At 34.2% G+C, this 20,113-nt stretch overlaps 2 protein-coding genes across 3 annotated transcripts; both read right to left on the reverse strand.

The window, feature by feature from the left end:
• Positions 1-6,403: 6,403 nt before the first annotated feature.
• On the reverse strand, positions 6,404-7,388 carry LOC127129191 (cysteine synthase). Of its 2 annotated transcripts, none has more exons than XM_051058468.1 (3): positions 6,923-7,281; positions 6,692-6,772; positions 6,404-6,499 (listed from the first exon to the last, which is right to left on the reverse strand). In XM_051058468.1, the coding sequence occupies exons 1-3, from the start codon at positions 7,058-7,060 to the stop codon at positions 6,410-6,412; spliced, it is 309 nt and encodes a 102-aa protein (XP_050914425.1). In that variant the 5' UTR covers positions 7,061-7,281; the 3' UTR covers positions 6,404-6,409. The 2 variants fall into 2 exon arrangements, with proteins under 2 accessions (XP_050914425.1, XP_050914426.1); XM_051058469.1 differs by having other exon boundaries at positions 6,428-6,499; positions 6,692-6,791; positions 6,923-7,388.
• Positions 7,389-7,633: 245 nt separating this feature from the next.
• On the reverse strand, positions 7,634-8,462 carry LOC127130958 (bifunctional cystathionine gamma-lyase/cysteine synthase). Its single transcript, XM_051059909.1, has 3 exons — positions 8,122-8,462; positions 7,915-8,024; positions 7,634-7,817 (listed from the first exon to the last, which is right to left on the reverse strand). The coding sequence occupies exons 1-3, from the start codon at positions 8,278-8,280 to the stop codon at positions 7,634-7,636; spliced, it is 453 nt and encodes a 150-aa protein (XP_050915866.1). The 5' UTR covers positions 8,281-8,462.
• Positions 8,463-20,113: the final 11,651 nt, after the last annotated feature.

The raw sequence follows: 20,113 nt of genomic DNA on the forward strand, positions 1-20,113 counted from the left end.
AAATGTGAGTTTAATTAATCTAAAATAAAGACTATTACACAACCCATTTAGTAAAAATGACACAAATTTTAACATCTCTTTAATATTGTTTTTGTAGTTCTCTTTAATTATATAATAATAATAATAATAATAATAATAATAATAATAATAATAATAATAATATATTATATTATGTTATATTAAAATTTAAAAGTTTAAAATTATAGCAGTATCAATTTTTTTATATAAAATTTAAAATTTGCATATTGTCATGAGAGTTATATTTAAAATTGCTAAAATTTTAATTATTGATACTTTTTATGAATATAAGTATCTTCAAAATTTAATGTAGAATTCCACATTAAATTTATTGTGATGCAACTAATATGAGTTTAGATGGTGTGGTTATGTATAATGGTCAAGTTGTGGCTTATTCCTCGAGAGAGCTGAAGGTTCGTGAGAGGAATTATCCTACCCATTATTTAGAGTTGACAATTATGGTGTTCGTGGTTAATGTTAGAAACATTATCTGTTTGGCTCTAGATTTGAAGTGTTCAGCGATCATAAGAGTATGAAGTATTTTTTCAATCAGAAGGAACTTAATATGAGATAGAGGAGATGACTTGAATTTCTTAAGGATGAGTTACCATCCTGGTAAGGCTAATGTGGTAGAAAATGCGCTGAGCAGAAAGTCCTTACATATTCCAGCATTGATGGTTCGAGAATTGGATTGGATTGAACAATTCTGAGATCTTAGTTTTGTGTGTGAGATGACTCATAACAGCTTGAAGATGAGTATGTTGAAGTTGACTAGTGGTATTCTTGAAGAGATCAGAGAAGGTCAGAAAGTTGACTTGGAATAGATTGATCGGTTGGTGTTTATCAATCAAGGTAAAGAGGTAGATTTCAAAATTGATGGGAATGTGATCATGAGATTCCGATACAGGGTTAGTGTACAAGATTTTCCAGAGCTTAAGAAGAGTATTCTTGAATAAGGTCACATGAGTTGTTTGAGTATTCATCCCGGTGCTACCAAGATCTGAGAAGTGTTTTGGTGGCTAGATATGAAGAATGATGTTGTTGAGTTTGTTTAATCTTGCTTTACTTGTCAGAACTCGAAGATTGAGCATTAGAAGTCGTCATGATTTATGCAACCGTTGAGTATTCTGGAGTGGAAATGAGATATAATTTCTATGGATTTTATGATGATCTTTCCTAAGACTTCTAATGGAAGTAATACGATATGAATTGTTGTGGATAAACTGGCTAAATCAACTCATTTGATTTTGATGAAGATCAGTTATCCATTACAGAAGTTAGTTGAGGTGTATATTAAGAAGATTGTCAGTTTACATGGTATCCCTTCAAGTATTGTTTCGAATAAATATCTGAGGTTCACTTTGAGGTTCTAGGAGAGTTTACAGGAAGCTTTAGGAACTAAGTTGTAGTTAAGTTTTGCTTATCATCCGCAGACAGATGTTCAGACAAAAATGACCATCCAGACTTTAGAAGATTTGCTGAGAGCTTGCGTGTTGGAGTAATGAGGTAATTGGGATAGTTACTTGTCATTGATCAAGTTTTCTTACAATAATAATTTCCATTCTATTATTGGAATCACATCGTTTGATGATTTATATGGTAGAAGGTGTAGGACACCTTTGTGTTGGTAAGATTCTGGTGAAAGTGTTGTATTTGGACAAAAAATCGTTTAGTAGACTACTGAGAATATCAAAATGATTCTGAATAATATGAGAGCTTCGAAGAGTAGGCATAAGAATTATCATGATAAGAGGAGGGAAACACTTGAATTCCAAGAGAGAAATCATGTATTCTTGAGAATCACTCCAGTGACTAGTGTTGGTCGTGCTTTGAAATCTCAAAAGTTCATGTCGCATTTCATTGGTCCTTATAAAATTTTGAATTGAGTAGGAGAAATGCCTATAGAGTTGCGTTACCACTATCTCTTTCGAATCTTCATAGTGTGTTTCACGTGTTTTAACTTTGGAAGTACGTTTTAGATCCGTCTCATGTGATTTAAATAGATGATGTGTAAGTGAGAGATAATTTGACTGTTGAAGCATCATCTTTGCAGATTGAGGATCGTGAAGTGAAGCACTTGAGAGGCAAAAAGATCATTTTGATGAAGGTCCTATGAGGAGGACCTACTAGAGGAAGCATAACGTGAGATCTGGAGAGCCGAATGTAGGGGTCTTATCCGATCTGGATTGGCAGTCTTGGTGTATGGACTCTAAGATATTGGCATCTGTAAAGAGCTTGTGAACTTGTATGTCCTTGGTGTGGTCTTCTCATCTGGTAAGTGTGTGTATGTATATTTATTTTCTTTTTTATATTTGTAGCTCTGCCACTATGATTTAATTTTACTGGTATAAGGAAAGACTATTTAGTTGAGATTCTTTTCCTCATAATGATATATAAGAGTCTCATTGTAGTGTAAATCCGCAGGGGAAGACTATTTGTTTGAGACTATATGTTTAGCTTATATGTAAGTCATTTGTTTGTATAGTTATAGGAGCATGAATTTGTATAGTGATGCAAATACGTCGTAAGAATGCTATAGGACTGAATATTTTTCAATCATGTCAATATTTAAAATTAGAGAGAGAAGATCCTACATAAATCATTTTGATGTTTTGATTCTATTGAAAAATAAACAAATCATATATCAAAAGTTGATCATAAATAACTGACAGATTCTTAATAAGAATACAAAGCTAGATTCTGTAGTAAAGGTGCATGAACCCCACCATCACCAATGAATTATGTGAGCTGAACATCTTTTAGGAAAGGTGGTTATGAATTCATGTAATCAACCCTACCTAGTTGAAGAAGGTGCTTAGTTATTTATGAATGAAATATAGGTTAGTGTTTGTTAATTATTCTAGCTTAAGTTTTCATAGTTTAACAATTCCTAAATATATGGGTCTCATTTGGAAGCTTTTGAAAACTGGTGAGTTTAATTTAGAAGTTGTGTATGTTGCAACAAACTCATGTGGATGCATTTCCTTTATTTATCATTGCTCATGAGGCAAGCAATGCCACATTTAAATACTATGAAACTGCACACTGCTATTTATATGTAATTATAATTATTAAAGAAATAAGCATTATAAAATAAATAATGATATTATTTTTAGTCAATGTTACTGTCGAATCACTATGACACAGGACTAAACAGGACTAAATAAGTTAAGGGTATCATGAAATATATTGATGTATCTTTTTAGCATGATCTTCTCAAGTGCAATGGATTCTCTTATTAGTGTTATAATATATTATTGAATAGAGTCATAAGATGTTAATGAGTAATCATAGAGTGACTAAGTATAAAAGATTGCATCACGGAATTATAAAATATTTAGGAGGTGGGTAACAAATAAATATAAATATTTTTTTTAATTTTAAAAATATATTAATTGTGGATTTATCTATATATTTAAAATGTTATGCATATTTACATATGGAAATACCTGCGATTTTATTTGTGGATATTGAGTAATAACAAATGATAAAATTAATGACGGTTAAAACTGTCGCAATTATTAAAGGCGGGTGGAGCAACAGCCTTGTAAACCTTAGTAGAATTGGCTGGCGACACAATTTTGCACCGTCGTAGACTGTGAATTGTGGCGGTTTAAACCGTCGCAAATGTTTAAAAAACCGTTTAGAACCTGTGTTTTGTAGGGAACATTTAACTAAGTGAACAAAACATTCAAAAAAAAATTGCTAGTTAAAAACATCAACAATAATCTAACAAGTAAAACAGAAACATGCAAATAGTGAAGGATAAACAAATGAAGAAAAAATTGTATAGAATGTGTGTTGTTGTCTGTTGTTCTATGAAATATTATATAAAAAATAAAACAATAAAATATCAATTTAATCACCTTCTTATTAGATACAAAATTGATAGATAGAAAAATAAGTAAAAATAAAATAGAGAGACATTACTTGAAACTTGGATCTTTAGTCTTGATATTTGAATTGCATTTCAATATAAAAACTTTATCATCGTAAGAGGTGAATCAGAAAATAAAGAGAAAGAGAGGGTTCATGGAAGACGAAGGAAAATCAAAAAAATGAAAAGAAGATAGAGAGTTGTGATGGTTTAAGGGAAGAAAAATATCTCCTTTTATTTAAATATTGAATTCAGGGATGAGAAAGATGAGGTATGCTAAAAAAAAAGTGCAGTTGTTTTGCCAATTCCATGGATGATAGAAATAAGTTTAGTGTTTTCTAGGGATGAGAGAGAAAAATTGCAAAAAAATAGAGCATTGGGAATGAATTTTTTTATGGAAATATGAGTGATTGATTTGACATATTATTACTTGAGAAGTTGAATAAATCATTCAGTTAAAATATTGAGAAGCAAAAGGTATATATTGATAAACAGTGAACGAAACAAGCACTAGTGCAGAAAGAAGATTTTACACCCGTTTTTTATACATATTACACCCGTTATGATAGGGTGTAAATTCAAAGGGTGAGATATGTATGAAGAATTTACACCCGTTTTAAAACGGGTGTAAAAAGAGAATATATTACACCCTATTTTAGATTTAAAAAAAGGGTGTAATTGGTAGATATATACATTAAATTTTAAGACATTTACACCCTATTTAATATAAAACGGGTGTAAATTGTCACCTATTACACCCTGTTTTAGATAAAAAAAGGTGTAATTGGTAGATATATACATTGAATTTTAGGACATTTACACCCTATTTAATATAAAAGGGGTGTAAATTGTCACCTACATACATTGAAGTTAAACGAATTTACACCCTATTATAATTCAAACGGGTGTAAAATGACAAATATTTACACCCTATTTTTGATATATCAAATGTAAAATATCTTATAATTACATTTAATTTTAACACATTTACACCCTATTTTGTGTATGAAGGGTGTAAAATATCTCAATTTTTTTAAAAATATTTTATTTGAAATTTCATTAAACCAAATATTTTTATATATTCCTGGATATTCAATAAAAAACAAAAATAACCAAAACAAACATTTCTCTAATCTTTAGAATCTTGCACCAAGTCATACATCAACAAAAATTGTATTCATGTAAGAAAAAAATTCAACCACTTTGTTCATGTAACTTGTACCAATAAATCATTCATGGAACAAAAATATATCTATATATAAGTTTTTTTTAATCGCTTCTGTTTTGTCATTAAATCTTTCTTTTCCTGGTTCTCTTGCTCTTCAACCTTTTGCAAAAAGAATTGAGCCCAAAGTTGTCGGATGTGATCAATTGACTCTTTTTCATATGATGAGGTGTTTGTGAATATCTGCAAGTTCAAACATATAATAAATTAAACAACTACATGTTAAAACAATAATTTACATATAAAAATGATGTAAAATGATTACTAAGTTATGAATGAAATTTAAATTTATCAATAAATCTTTTATTACTTACAATCTTAGATGCTACTAAGTTTGTTGCCTCAGATGTAAAATTTCCCGATGGCTTCTGTCGAGCCATCAACCATGCCTCATATCGCTTTAGTTCGGGAGGGTCAACCATCAAACTTTCATCACCTTTGGCCTCTTCAATCATCACCTGTGAAAAAAAGTGTGTCCGTTACTCTAGTTATGGACACCTGTGAAAAAAAGTGTGTCCGTTACTCTAGTTATGGACACCTGTGAAAAAATGTGTGTCCGTCCGTGTCGGACACCTCGACCATCACACATCTAATTTATTCATTTTTTAAAATTATTTTCAGTGTCGTCGTATAAGTGTCGGAGTAGTTTTCGGTGTGTTCGTGCTTCATAGGCTCTATACAAGAGTTCAACAACAATTCCTTCATTCAAAAAACTAGTATCATTCATAATGTAGAAATCATGATAAGTAAAAGAACACAAAGCTACTCAACAAATCCTCTTGAAACGCAACCAATAAGCATGCGATCAAAAAGACTAACCAACCAATATAAAATAAGCACGCACAAAAAAGATACACATGAAAAAGCAGTGATTTTACAGTCATAGAAAAAATGTTAATGAGAGGAGCAGAGTAATAGTGCAGAGAAATTAGGCACTAACACCTCTGTAAAAAGGTGTGTCCGAGTCTGTGTTAGTATCAGACACCAACACCGACACGACACTGCCACTTGAGATTACATTCAATTTATTAAATTTTTTAAATTATCATCTACATATCAGTATTGTATCGTTTGTGGTGTCTATGTTAGTGTCCTTGCTTCACAGATAGAAACACAGACTGGTGATTAAAAAACTACAAAGAGGCCAAAGGGAATTCTGAAATGGATATTCTTAAAGATTCTTACTTCATTCCAAGAGTCAATACAAAGAGGGAGCACATTCCTTTTTCAAGATACCTTGCATTTAAGCATCTTTTTTTGTTTTGTTTCTATTATCAGAACAATTTCCTCTAATCAAATGTCATCTTCTCTGCCTCATGTCTATAAGACTCAAACAACTGAGAGGAAAGGTACCGCTCGCCGAAACTAGGGAACACCACCTGCACCATCCAAAACGACGTGGATTCGTCTGTTACTTGAAACACTCTTATCACCATATCAATGCACATGAAATATCAAGTATTAATGAAACAAAGTTGAAGGTGTATTTTTTTAATGCCAAATAGTTTCACAACTCTAAATATATCATTCCAGAATTATTTTTTGAATTATTGAGAGGCGCATAAACGTACAGCGATGAGTTTGCCGGAATTTTCTGGCCTCTTTCCCAGTTTTATTGCTGCTGCGGCTGCTGCTCCAGACGAAATCCCAACCTAAAACATCATTTTCAACCTATAAAAATAGAATAAGACGAAAACAACTTATGGACAAATCATAAGCTGTTTTCATAAGCTTTCTCAAACAGTCTTACAAGTGCTTATATCAGTAGATAAATCGGTATAAATTTATAACCATGGCCATACCAGCAAACCTTCTTTTAGTGCTAACTGTTTAGCAGTTTCTATAGCTTCTTCACTTGTAACCTGAATAATTTCATCAAGTAGATTAACATCCAGCACTTCAGGAACAATGCCAGCACCAATTCCCTGAATCAGATGCATGCCTTTAATATAGACACGTAACACATCCGGTTAGTATGTCGCCGTTCAAATGTCAGAGTTTGGAATTAAAATACCGAATAATTGCCTAGTGAAGAAAAGACGAATAACAAATGGAATTTGAGTATGTAGTTCAACAAGCTGATTAGGAAAAGTAATAAATGTTTCTAAAATTAAACCATAATTCAAAAATCATAGCATTTGGTTTGGTAGATGCAACGAAGGATATACGCTTCTCTAAGATTGATACCTTTTTTTCACTGAATACGAAGTGGTAATAACCACTAGAAACTCACACACAACCGTGAGTATCAGAGTTCGAACCCTAGTGATAACGTCCAACCTAGCAATATCAACTTCTACGGAAGTCCAATTACGGAACAGGTATACCCCTTTTCCTTGGTGTCGTAGGTAACCCCTCACGAGAACATCATGCTAACAGCCCAAACCAACCCAACTGCTAACCACATCGCACGCCGTTCCGCACGTGTGCAGTTATCAACCATCCCCCTATTTAAAGAGAAAAATACGCCACTCCACATGTATTCAAATCATTTCTCATTCAAATTCCACTTTTCACTCTCTTACTGACTTGAGGGTTGGAGCGTTAACCTTACAGGTCAGCCTCCTCTCCACCGCATCGGAAACAGCAAACCACCATAACAAACTGTGAATCCAAAATCCACTATTTCCGATCAACTCTAGTTTCACTTCTATGAGACTATCCAAAAAAAAATCCCTAATAATTGAATCTCTGATTCTATTTCAGTGGTATAGCACAGAGAAAAAAATCAAATATCAGAAAAGAAACAATAAAACCTAACTTATGAAAAAGAAAAAACTCTTTTGATACCTACCTATCTTTGACGCTTGAACAAGGTTCCATTGACTCCAACTTGGCAGCAATTTGAGCAACACAGCCTTCCACAACTTTGTTCAGATAAACCATGGGAGTGTTTCCAATTAACTGTAAAATCAACATGTAAGTTACTGTAACAATCATTTCCAATTGCAGAATAATCATGAACAGAACAAAAGGACAAAAATCATTTCAAAGAAAATACCTCAGTAACATTGTTCTTGATTGCACACTGCATCTCCATGTTTGATATCTTGGTAGAATCTGAGCACCATGGACAAAGAAAGCTTGCATTACATAAACAATTATTAAACGGTACAAATACCTCAGTAACATTGTTCTTGATTGCACACTGCATCTCCATGTTTGATATCGTGTAATGTGAGAAGAAACTGTCTCCGTCGTGTGTGCCGTCGCCGCAAGCGTTGTTGTGAGGAGGAGGAAGGTAGAATAAATAGGAAGTAGAACGGCACAGGGGAAGTTTGAAGAGTGGGTGATGAATACACCTAAGCTAGCTTGTGCAGCGTGCAAAATATTGAAGTGGTAGTCCTATGCATAGGAAAGTATAATTTGGGCTTTAAATGTGTTAGGGCACTCTTTTAATTAAAAAAATTGTAGTACTCTCTTCTACGGTTACTGTGTAAAGTTGAAATTTCCTTATTTTTTAAAAGAAATTGACACATGGTAAGTTTAGTTTAGTTTTTTTGTTTTTTTAAGTTTTGGAATGATTTTTAGTAATAATATATATATATATATATATATATATATATATATATATATATATATATATATATATATATATATATATATATATATATATATATATATTCATTTGAGATTGAATCATAAACTACCTAGTTTAGACCAACAACAAGACAGAAAGAAAACAATTTTTACCTTCCCTAAACTCAAACCTAAATTTCCTATTAGTTTATTTTCTAAGTAACTTCATCTATCTCTATTTTAATATAACGGGTTTAATATAAATTTAGTCATTTATATTGTTATAATTATACACCCTATTTTTAAATATAGGGTGTCTATTGTTATATATTAATATTAAAATTTATTATTTTTTTAAGAAAATTTAAGATTAAACAAATAAGAATAATAAAAGTTATTATTTAAGGCACGAATATTTTATTTTTATTTTTAAATTTACACCCTTTTTTTGAATATCAGGTGTAATATAGAGTTGATAATAAATAATATTTGAATTTACACCCGTTATTTAAAAATAGGGTGTCTATTGTTACGTACTAAAATTCAAAATAAGACTTTATTTACAAAACTGCCACCGCATTTGCTTTTTACACCCGTTTTTTGTAAAACGGGTGTAAATTTACAAATTATATTATTCTTTTTGTACTAGTGAAGTTGTTAAGTTGGAACCAAGAAGCAAAATAAGTTGAAAATAAATAAATAATAGATATGAAATACGTTACAAGAGCAAAGGGATGTTTTTTTTCTTTCAGAATATCCTTTTCTTTTTATAATAGTTTTGATACAAAATATGTGTTGTTTAAGTATATTATATATAATTTTGTTTTACAAATGTATCATTAAGATTATGTTTTACAAAATGTTAAAAATGTGATACGTAATATTGTCATTTAGGTTTTGTTTCCTAAAAATACATATTGTAATAGAATATAAAATATGTAAAATTAAAAAAAATATTTAAAAAAACAATATATTTTTATTGATTGGACATTGAAAAAGTAACCTCCTAACACATATCCCCTTTCTAAACCATTCCATTTCTATATTCTTCCCAAACATAGTGAAAATCCAAAATTAAAAAGAACGCTCATCATTTAGTATTATTTTATTAATAAAAAAGTTATGCTTAAAAGAGAGTGAGAGACATATTTATATATATAAAAGAAGAAGTGATATGCATATATGTCTTTAGGAGAAACACTAGTCTGTACAAACATCAAATAAGAAAATTAATAGAAAGAAGAATGGGGAGTTAAAAAATATATTAAAAATTTGTTTTTGTGATCGATATTTGTAAGGTGAATCATACAACAAATAGAAAATAATGACCATGAATCTTCTAACAAAATGATCATGTTATATCACTACTAGAAAAGAAGATAAATATATATCACATGTATATAATTGACATAATATTTGAAAAGAGACTTCAGGGCATAGGTAAAATTTGACTTGTGTGAGAACCATTTATTATCATTGATAAGAGGCACCAATTTGAGCAATGTAAGTTACATAAGCTGCTACAATGATGAAGGTGGCTTACCTAAGGGTTGTTGACAATAAAATGAAACGGTGAAGCAGTAAAAAGAGACCTTGACAGATGTGAATAGCTGAAACAATATTACGCACACGTTAATCTCAGACCGAACAAAAATTAAATAGTTGATTTGAAATCAGACCGTTCAGATCACATAATCAGTTTCCCTACAAAGAGATTGTTATTAAAAGTAGTTGACACAAAATCCATAGCTACCTTTGTCTCAATTTATAATTTAAAGCAAAATTTGTTAGTTAAGGTTTCTCTTAAAAAGTGACAGAGAATGGTGCAACATATCAATCACTCACTTCAACACTCTAATATTATAGAAGTTAGCATTCGATTAGGTCAAAACAGTTAGTCGAAATTGTCGTATTTAGCTTTATTCGACAGAGTCGAATACAAGATAAAGTAGTATCGAAATGTAATTTGTAATTTTGTATTTTATATTTTGTATATTTTGTGTTTGAGTCGGCTTGTATAGTTTGAGTCAGGCTTTAGTTGCCTATATAAAGGCTAATAGGGGTGTTCATTTTTTCCTATCTTGGCTTTGGGAGAGGTATGTCAAGGTGGTGCAACAATCTATGTATGAGGCAGTCGCCATGGTATACATGCTACATCTTATAGGATGTATTATCTTAACAGATAAATCTCATGTATATATTAATTTAAAGTACATGTGGATGTTTAGTAACTTTGACCATGTCAGCGGAGTATGGAGGTGTGTTGCATTGACTGTTCTTTATTCAACACTTGGAGATGTGACTATCTTTGAGACTAGGTAGATATCCAATTATATAAGTTTATTTCAGGTATAAAAATTTATTATTTCTTATTAATTTAGTTATTATTTATGACATTTCTTGATTTTCCTATGTTCTTGTGATGTATTGGATATACAAGCATTTCCCCTCCAATTGTGAGAGGTGGGTTATTTGTACCACTATTGACTCCACATTGGCCAAGAGATGGAAGTTCAGGCATGCACACCCAAAAGGTTGATTGATACGCTAGTTAAAGATGATGTCATCTGGACACCTAACGTAGATCATATAGTGCATCAGGAGTTCGATGACACTTTATTTTTATTTATTATCTGTGATGGGAGACCTTAGTGGCTACACACTTACCTGAGAGGTATATGTTCCAGTTTCTGTATGTCCAGGACATCCCACGGCCAATCCATGTTATTTCATCTAAGGGCATTGATAGATGGTTTAATGGTAATATTATCAGCTATGCCCGTGCCATTAGAGATCTGCAATGGAGATGAGTTCCTTGCGCGGTGTGTGGATGGGTATTTGGAGTGGTACCTTATTGTGTCACACCATCACATCATCCTGCCTATTGAGCATGGAGATGATGTTGGACCTTCTCATGCTGGGGGGTCTTCTGATAACGTGTCACCGCCTCTACATGGAATGGACGACAAATAACGTCTGCAGATTATAATAGTCGTTATGGATAAACTCATGAGTTTGATAAACACAAATAGTGAGGTTTATATTTTGGCCTTGCAGGCAGCACACATAGTCCGTGGAGACTTATGTAGATAATATGATTATTTTTGTATTATTTGTATATTATGTGTATTATTACTCAGACATTTGGACCGTACAGTTTATTAGATAATATTTTGTCGCTTTCATTATTGCAAGATGAACATAACTTAACACTGAAAATTACATAACTTGTCAATAATAAATACATGCAAAACTTAGACACTACCATATGATTTTGGACGTTTCTGTAACACCCCGATAATAATAAAATAATTATTTAAATTGAGTTAATAATTTATTTATTAATTTAATTAAATAATTGGAAATTTTATTATTATTATTTTTGGATTATTATTATTATTCGGAAAATATATATATGTTGGAAATAAGAGAAAGAATCCCATTTTGGTAAAAAGAAAGTTTCACGTGAAAACAGAGAGACGATCGTGAAAGAGGAAAAGGGCAAAGAGACAGAGCAAGGGCTGAAGGTTGAAGAGAGAAAAGCTTGGAGCTCAAAGATTTGTCGGATTAATCAGGTAAGGGGGGTTTATCGTCGATTAATGGGTATTATGGGATAATATGTGATGGGTAGTGATAAGCCGTTATTTGACCTTAATTGGGATTGGTGAGTGCTGGAATTACGTTGGTTAAACTGTGTTAAAAACTGAAATTGAATCCGTGATTGTATGTGTCGTGATTTTCCGATAGTGTAGCTTTTTACGGAATCGGAATCGGAGGTCCGGAAGTCCTCCAACGGCGGAAAGTGTGGAGAATTCTGCATTCTGCCTTGTGTTAGCGCAGGAACTGCTGTTTTGTCTGCGTTAACCGGTTAACCCAGGGTGTTAACCGGTTAACACTGTTGCGAATTGTGAAAATGTACTGTTTTGCCTGCGTTAACCGGTTAACCCAGGGCGTTAACCGGTTAACACTGTTGCGTTTTGCCAGAAAATGTGTTTTTGCCTGCGTTAACCGGTTAACCCAGGGCGTTAACCGGTTAACACTGTTACAGAGTGGAAAAATTGGCTTTTTAATGTTGTGTACATAATTGAGAGTTGGCCTATGTTGGCGTATGATGTAATAGGGATTATTTCCCGCTGTTTTGAGCAGTATAGGTATTAGTAGAGTGTGCTAATACTGTGTTTAATTGATTTACATGATAATGATGTGTTGATACATGTGTTGATGATGTATGATGGTATGCATAATGATGTGAATGTATGTATTATGCATGTATGTGTGAATGGACTGTTGTATGGCTTAGAGTGTGAGCGTATGTCCGTTGTGAATTGTTGTTGATGCTGCATTGCTAGATGATTAGCGTGCATAGCATAGCCTTTGGGGCTGTAGCTAATTCCCATGGTGAGGAATTAGTGAGTGAACCATTGTGGGTTTGTTGTTGATGTTTGCATGCTAGATGATTAGTGTGCATAGTCTAGCCTTCGGGGCTGTAGCTAATTCCCATGGTGAGGAATTAGTGAGTGAGTCACTAGGTCTCAAATGAGTGGGACTAGTGAGCTTAGTAGCCGTATCTGGAGGGATCGGTGAGCTTGAACTATATGTTCAAGAATAGTCGGTACCGCATGTGTGGAGTCTCATTGCATAATGTATGTATGGCGTATAAAATGAATGGATGTATTCCAATATTATACGTGTGTTTGTGTTGTTATGGAGTATGATTTGAGATTATACTTGTGCTTTATATTGAGGTTGAGCTGTTGTGCTGTTACTGATTGTATGTTGCGATTAGGGTGATTAATGTGTTAAATTACTTAACATGACATTATATTCTATAATGCTTATTATATTGATTGAGGAACTCACCCTTACAACTATTTTTCAGGTAACGAGAAATGAGTTGAGTAGAAGCGAATGCTTGGAGTCTAGGGTAGTCTCCTTAGTGGGTCGTGCTCTGATAGATGTAACATCGGGATGGGATGTTTTATGTTGTTGAATAATTTACATGTGAATGTTACATGTTTTACATGATTGAGGAGATCTCTATCCGCTGCGTTTTATGCAAATGTTTATGTTTTGAATAAATAAAAGAGCATGACCGTCATATTGTTGAATCTTGTGGAATATTATGTGTGACACCCTTGAAGGGCATAATTACTCTGATTGTTATATGTTTATTATTTTAATTATATATTTGGGGTATTTTAGAAGGGTGTTATAGTTTCAACATCATGATTATGTCGTCGACAGATCTAGAAATTTTCACATCAAACTCGATCAGTCTCTTTGATAGTATACACTGATATCTTCTCTACATAACTTTTGAATCTTCATTAGTCTTCATATCAATATGGTCATATTTCACCATTCCATAAGTATCAATACATGGTGCACGAAACTCAATCTTATTCATCTCTCTGTTTTCGGTATCGGCTTACATATTATTCAATTTGAATCTTTGAAGAGCGAGACATGTAGTGTCATTTGGGAGCCCAAAATTAACCGGAGGTTTCACCCGGTTGAAAATCACGCATGCCATAAATGAATAGAGATGTTCTTTTTATCAACACATGATCCCAATTTATACAAGTTTGAATTCATTTTGAACCACACACACTACGCCAAATAAGGGAAAAGAGGACGCTTATTTTGGCCTATAACAGCGCTTTTAAGCGCCCTCTAATCTGACGCTGGCATAGGTAAAGACAGCGCTTTGTTCTCCTGGAGAAAGCGCTGTCTAAAGTGGCCACATTATAGTGCGCTTTAAGAAAAAAGCGCCCTCTGGAGTGGTCCATAAAGGGACACCTTAGAGGGCGCTTTCTGAAAAAGCGCCCTCTAAAGTTGTCATTGTAAAGTGTTTAGAGGGCGCTTTCTGGAAAAAGCGCCCTCTAAAGTTGTCAATGTAAAGTGTTTAGAGGGCGCTTTCACGAAGAAGCGCCCTCTAAAGTTGTCATTGTAAAGTGTTTAGAGGGCGCTTTCAGGAAAAAGCGCCCTCTAAAGTTGTCAATGTAAAGTGTTTAGAGGGCGCTTTCTGGACAAAGCGCCCTCTAAAGTTGTCAATGTAAAGTGTTTAGAGGGCGCTTTCTGGACAAAGCGCCCTCTAAAGTTGTCAATGTAAAGTGTTTAGAGGGCGCTTTCTGGACAAAGCGTCCTCTAAAGTGTTAGTTATTTTAAAAAAATTTGTTTGAAAAACAGTGGATATATATTTAATTGGTAACCTGTTCGCATGCTGCAAAAGTGTAAAATTCATATTGATTTCATCCTTTAATCCAATGTTATACACCATTAATCCATTGATATATACAACATGAATCCATTTATATACAACATTAATCCTCCATATATACAACATTAATATATGATTCTTTGATCAACAATATACAACAACATATTCTCAAAGTACTACAATTAAGAGAATAAAACATAGCAACCAACACCCAGTGACCACTGTATCCAAAAGCTGTCTAGTAGTTCTAACCAATACTAAACAAAAACGTCCATCCACCCATGGTGGCAAACATGTTCTGTATATCCAAAAGCTGTCTAGTAGTTCTATCGCACATCCATACAAAATAAGGCTCAACCAAAACAACAGATGGCAGCATAAGTAGTCCCCTGCAAAAAGAACACGTCCAAATGCAAATAACACAGAACTGTCAAAAGGCGATTGAGCAACAAATAGTAAACAATGGCATAAAGTTAAATGACATAGCTAATATTACCTGAATTCCTGCATGGCTGTTAAGGTAAAAATCAAATTCCCTAGGGTGACAAATGCTGGTGTTGAGAAATATATTGAAAAAACCTGGCATAATATTTCCACTTCTATCGGTCTCTTTGGGATTGACAGGAAAGAGACGGGTGTGATGTCTCTTTTGGACCACTACAAAAGTAACTTTAGGTAGATACCCATCCTCTATTGAGACACAAGCCTGATGAAAAAAAATTAAAAATTAAACGCATAGAATTTAGTGGTGTATTTTATGAACGACAAAGTAACAAGAAATCAACTTTGAGAAGTCCTAAATTCTGCCTACAATACAGGGCTGCAAAGTTGATGCAACAAAAAACATATAACAATATATGGTAAGTACCTGTATCTCCGACCATATTTTTTCTTTGCCAACCTTCAAGTCCAGACTTCTCCAATTATCACATGTAATCGGAATATGTTGTCGAACAAGGAAACCAATGTAACTTGCCAACATTGAACCCTTATCTTTTGAAGATAGAATTGATATATGTTTAGATGGACATGTTCCATTGTCGTAGAGGGATACTTTCAAATATCCAGCATCATCATCTACGCGAATGAGGTTTGACGACAATAGAGCATCTCCATCTAAACAAATATCCAGCATCATCATTTTACCTGTAAAAAAGAAAACAATTAAAATCAGATGACAAATGTAAAAACAATTAAAATCATAAAAGTCATTTTACCTGTAATAAAGGCGGACAATTAAAATCATTTGACCTGTACCTTTTTCACTAAGTTCTCTTTCTTTTCTTGGTTGGAATATGTTCTACATGTCTCTTAACAACACGGACGGTTGGATTGATCCAAATACCCTCATTATGATCATTTCTAATATATGAATCATTTGATATAATATTCTCATCTTGATCATTTCTGGTAAACGATTCAATCTCAACATCAATATCACCTTGATCTCCAGTGTTTTCATCAATTACTTTGTTGGAAAAAAGAACTATAGACCATTTCGTACTTTTCGGATCATTGACATAGAACACTTGTCTAGCTTGAGAGGCTAGAATAAAAGACTCATCTTTGTATCCCACCCTATTAAGATCCACTTGCAAAAATCCTGACTTATCCATTCGAATGCCGTTATTATTTTCAACCCACTTGCAACCAAATATAGGAATCTGAAACTTCTCATAATCAAACACCCAAATGCGCTCGATAACACCAAAATACGACAAATTTGCAAATTTGGGGTTTAAGTCCTTCACACTTGATATGTGCATTGCTTCAGCTACCACGGTGACACCACTATTCTGCATAGTACTTTTATCATCTTGTTCTTTGGTATAAAATGTGTATCCATTAATCGCGTATGCGCTATAAGAAAAAACATGGAAACTTGGACCATATGCTAAGCATCTCAACCTTTCTGTTATTGAAGCGGGATCTGAATAATACTTTGAATAAATATGATCCTTAAACCAAGGTATAAAACATCGATTGTGCTCTCGTACTATCCAATTTTCATTTCTATTGGGATTTAAACCTCGGAGAACATCCTTGTGAATTTCAACATACGGCTCAACCTCATTCTCATTGTGCAGAACATACAAATGCACTTGATCCCGTTCGACCCTTGATACTGCCACGATTTTATTTCCAATTAGATTTTTTCCTTCTTTCTTTTCGACAAGCTGAGACTTGGGGAGTCCGATTGACTGAACATTAGACAAATATTCAGTACAAAACTCAATCGCTTCTTCAACAATGTATCTTTCAACCATACAACCTTCTGGTCGACTTCGGTTCTTCACGTACCCTTTTAATATTTTCATATAACGTTCAACAGGGTACATCCATCTCATATAAGCTGGTCCACACAATTGTGTCTCTTTCACAAGATGAACAACTAGATGTACCATTATGTCAAAAAATGATGGAGGAAAAAACATTTCAAGCTCACACAAAGTAATAACGATTTCTTTTTGCAACATTGGTAAGATCGCAGGATTGATCACCTTACTGCAAATTGACTTGAAGAAAGAACACAACTTAGTTATAGAGCTTCTTACTTTTTCTGGAAGAATAGAACGTATACCTATTGGGAGAAAATGTTCCATTATAACATGGCAATCATGGGTCTTTAAACTCTTTAACTTGAGGTCTTTCATAGACACAAGTCTTCTAATATCTGAAGAGTACCCTTCTGGAACTTTAACTTCACTTAGAAACTTACACAATGTTTTTTTCTCCTTTCTAGATAGAGTATAAGCAGCAGGCGGTAGATATGTTCGTTTTCCTTTCTTCAAGGGTCCTAATTCAGTTCTTATTCCCATCGCTATCAAGTCCTTTCTTGCCTTAAGGCCATCCTTAGACTTTCCTTGTATATTGAGTAACGTGCCAATAACACTTTCAAATACATTTTTTTCAATATGCATAACATCAAGAAAATGTCTCACATACAAGGACTTCCAATACGGCAATTCAAAAAAAACTGACCTCTTCTTCCACCCACTTTTGACAAGTGTGTGGGCAAAAGGCTTGCCAAACTGAGTATCCAAATCTTTCACCTTTTCAAAAATTTGATCACCCGTCAATATAGGTGGAGCTCTGCCTTGTTCTGTCTCTCCATTGAACGCCTTTCTCCATCCACGGTAGTGATGATTTGAATTTAAGAATCTCCGATGACCGAGAAAGACATTCTTCTGACCAAACTCCAAGCGCTTCCAATCTGTTTTATCTTCACAAACAGGACACGCACATTGACCTTTTATGCTATACCCTGATAGATTTCCGTATGCTGGAAAATCATTAATTGTGCCAAACAACATCGCCCTCAAGTTGAAACTTTCTTTCCTATATCCATCATAAACCTCCACACCGGTCTCCCACAAAATCTTTAAATCTTCGATTAAGGGCTTCAAGTACACGTCTATGTCATTCCCTGGTTGTTTAGGTCCAGAAATCAACATAGACAACATCATGTACTTACGCTTCATACATAGCCATGGAGGTAGGTTATAAATCATAATAATCACAGGCCATGTACTGTGTGAGATACTCTGGATACCGTGTGGGTTCATTCCATCAGTAGATAATGCCAAGCGAAGGTTTCTTGATTCTTCTCCAAATTCAGGATAATCATTATCAATTTTCAACCACTGTGGTGAATCTGCCGGATGTCGATACTTTCCATCTATAATTCTTTCATCTGCATGCCAGGTCAAGTGTCTTGAATCGGTTTCACTACGAAACATGCGTCTAAATCTCGGAATAACAGGAAAATACCACAAGACCTTTGCTGGAGACAACTTGTTCTTATATCGCGAGACACCGCATTTAGGACACTCATTTAACGATGCATACTCATTTCGAAACAAAACGCAATCGTTTGGACATGCATGTATCTTATCATAGCTCATGCCAATAGAGCACAACATCTTTTTGGTCTCATATGTTCGATTGGGAAGAACATTATCCTCAGGAAGCATATCTTTCAAAAGGGCTAATAACTCTGTGAAACTTTTATCCGACCACCCATTGCCCGCCTTTAAGTTGTACAACTTTAATACCGCAGACAATCTTGTGAATTTAGTGCAACCATCATACAAAGGTTTCTCTGCATCACTTACCAACCTCTCAAACATTTCGGGACAATCCTTAAGATCTCCTTCAAGTGCTTCTGCAATCTCTTCAACTCGATCACAATCGTATGTATCTGCGCCACTATAGTTTGAGGCATAGGTCGTACTATCCCCCGGTTCAACATTCTCGTTACTTTTCTCACCATGCAAATTCCAACATGTATAACTTCGATCAATTCCATGCCTCATTAGATGCGATGTCAACTGAACTGCGTCAACCCGTTTCCCATAACAACAACCCAAGCAAGGACATATCATTCTACTGGGGTCTTCGGCGTGCGCAACGGCAAACTTAACGAATTCTGATACCCCATTCTCGTACTCTCTCGACAACCGATTGGAAGACATCCATGTATTATCCATTACTAATTAGAATAAATAAAAAACAATTTCAGAAGAGTTCAAACACATTTGGACCTAGGTTTCTAATGATACTGGTGTTGACACAAAATCAGATGTTCATAGGTCGTATAACCCATTGCATCCGCAATCATGGTCACTAAAAACCAACCGTCAATTTCCTAGTGCATCCGCTATCATGGTCGAAACAAACGTAGAAGGAGGAAACGCGCAGTAATAAGGTAAAACAGAAATTGGGCAAAGCTAAAACAAAGCAATAACATAAAACAGTAATTGGGAAAAGCGTGTACCTTTGATTGGTAGAAGGAGGAAACGCGCATGTAGATCTAACAGAGGTGGAAGGAAAACGCCTCAGAACCCTAACGTGAAAAAGAACGCTAATAACAGATAGTGAAATAACAAAACGCGCAGTATGTTATAATTTTAATGTTTACTAAAGGAGACATTAGAGGGCGCTTGTGGAAAAAAAGCGCCCTCTAAAGGGGGCCTAAGAGGGCGCTTATGAAAGCGCTCTCTAAGGCTTTCCAGAAGCGCTTTATAAACTGGAAATGTACATGGACTTAGAGAGCGCTTTTTCAAAAGCGCCCTCTAAGGGTAACCTTAGAGGGCGCTTTCACAAAAGCGCCCTCTATTGTTGTCCCTCCATTTCTTTTTTGGCTTCACTTTAGAGGGCGCTTTGTTACAAAAGCGCCCTCTAAAGGGGGCCTAAGAGGGCGCTTCTAAAAGCGCTCTCTAAGGCTTTCCAAAAGCGCTTTATAAACTGGAAA

Source organism: Lathyrus oleraceus, chromosome 3 (assembly GCF_024323335.1).
Source record: "Lathyrus oleraceus cultivar Zhongwan6 chromosome 3, CAAS_Psat_ZW6_1.0, whole genome shotgun sequence".
In the NCBI taxonomy this organism is placed as follows: Eukaryota; Viridiplantae; Streptophyta; class Magnoliopsida; order Fabales; family Fabaceae; genus Lathyrus; species Lathyrus oleraceus.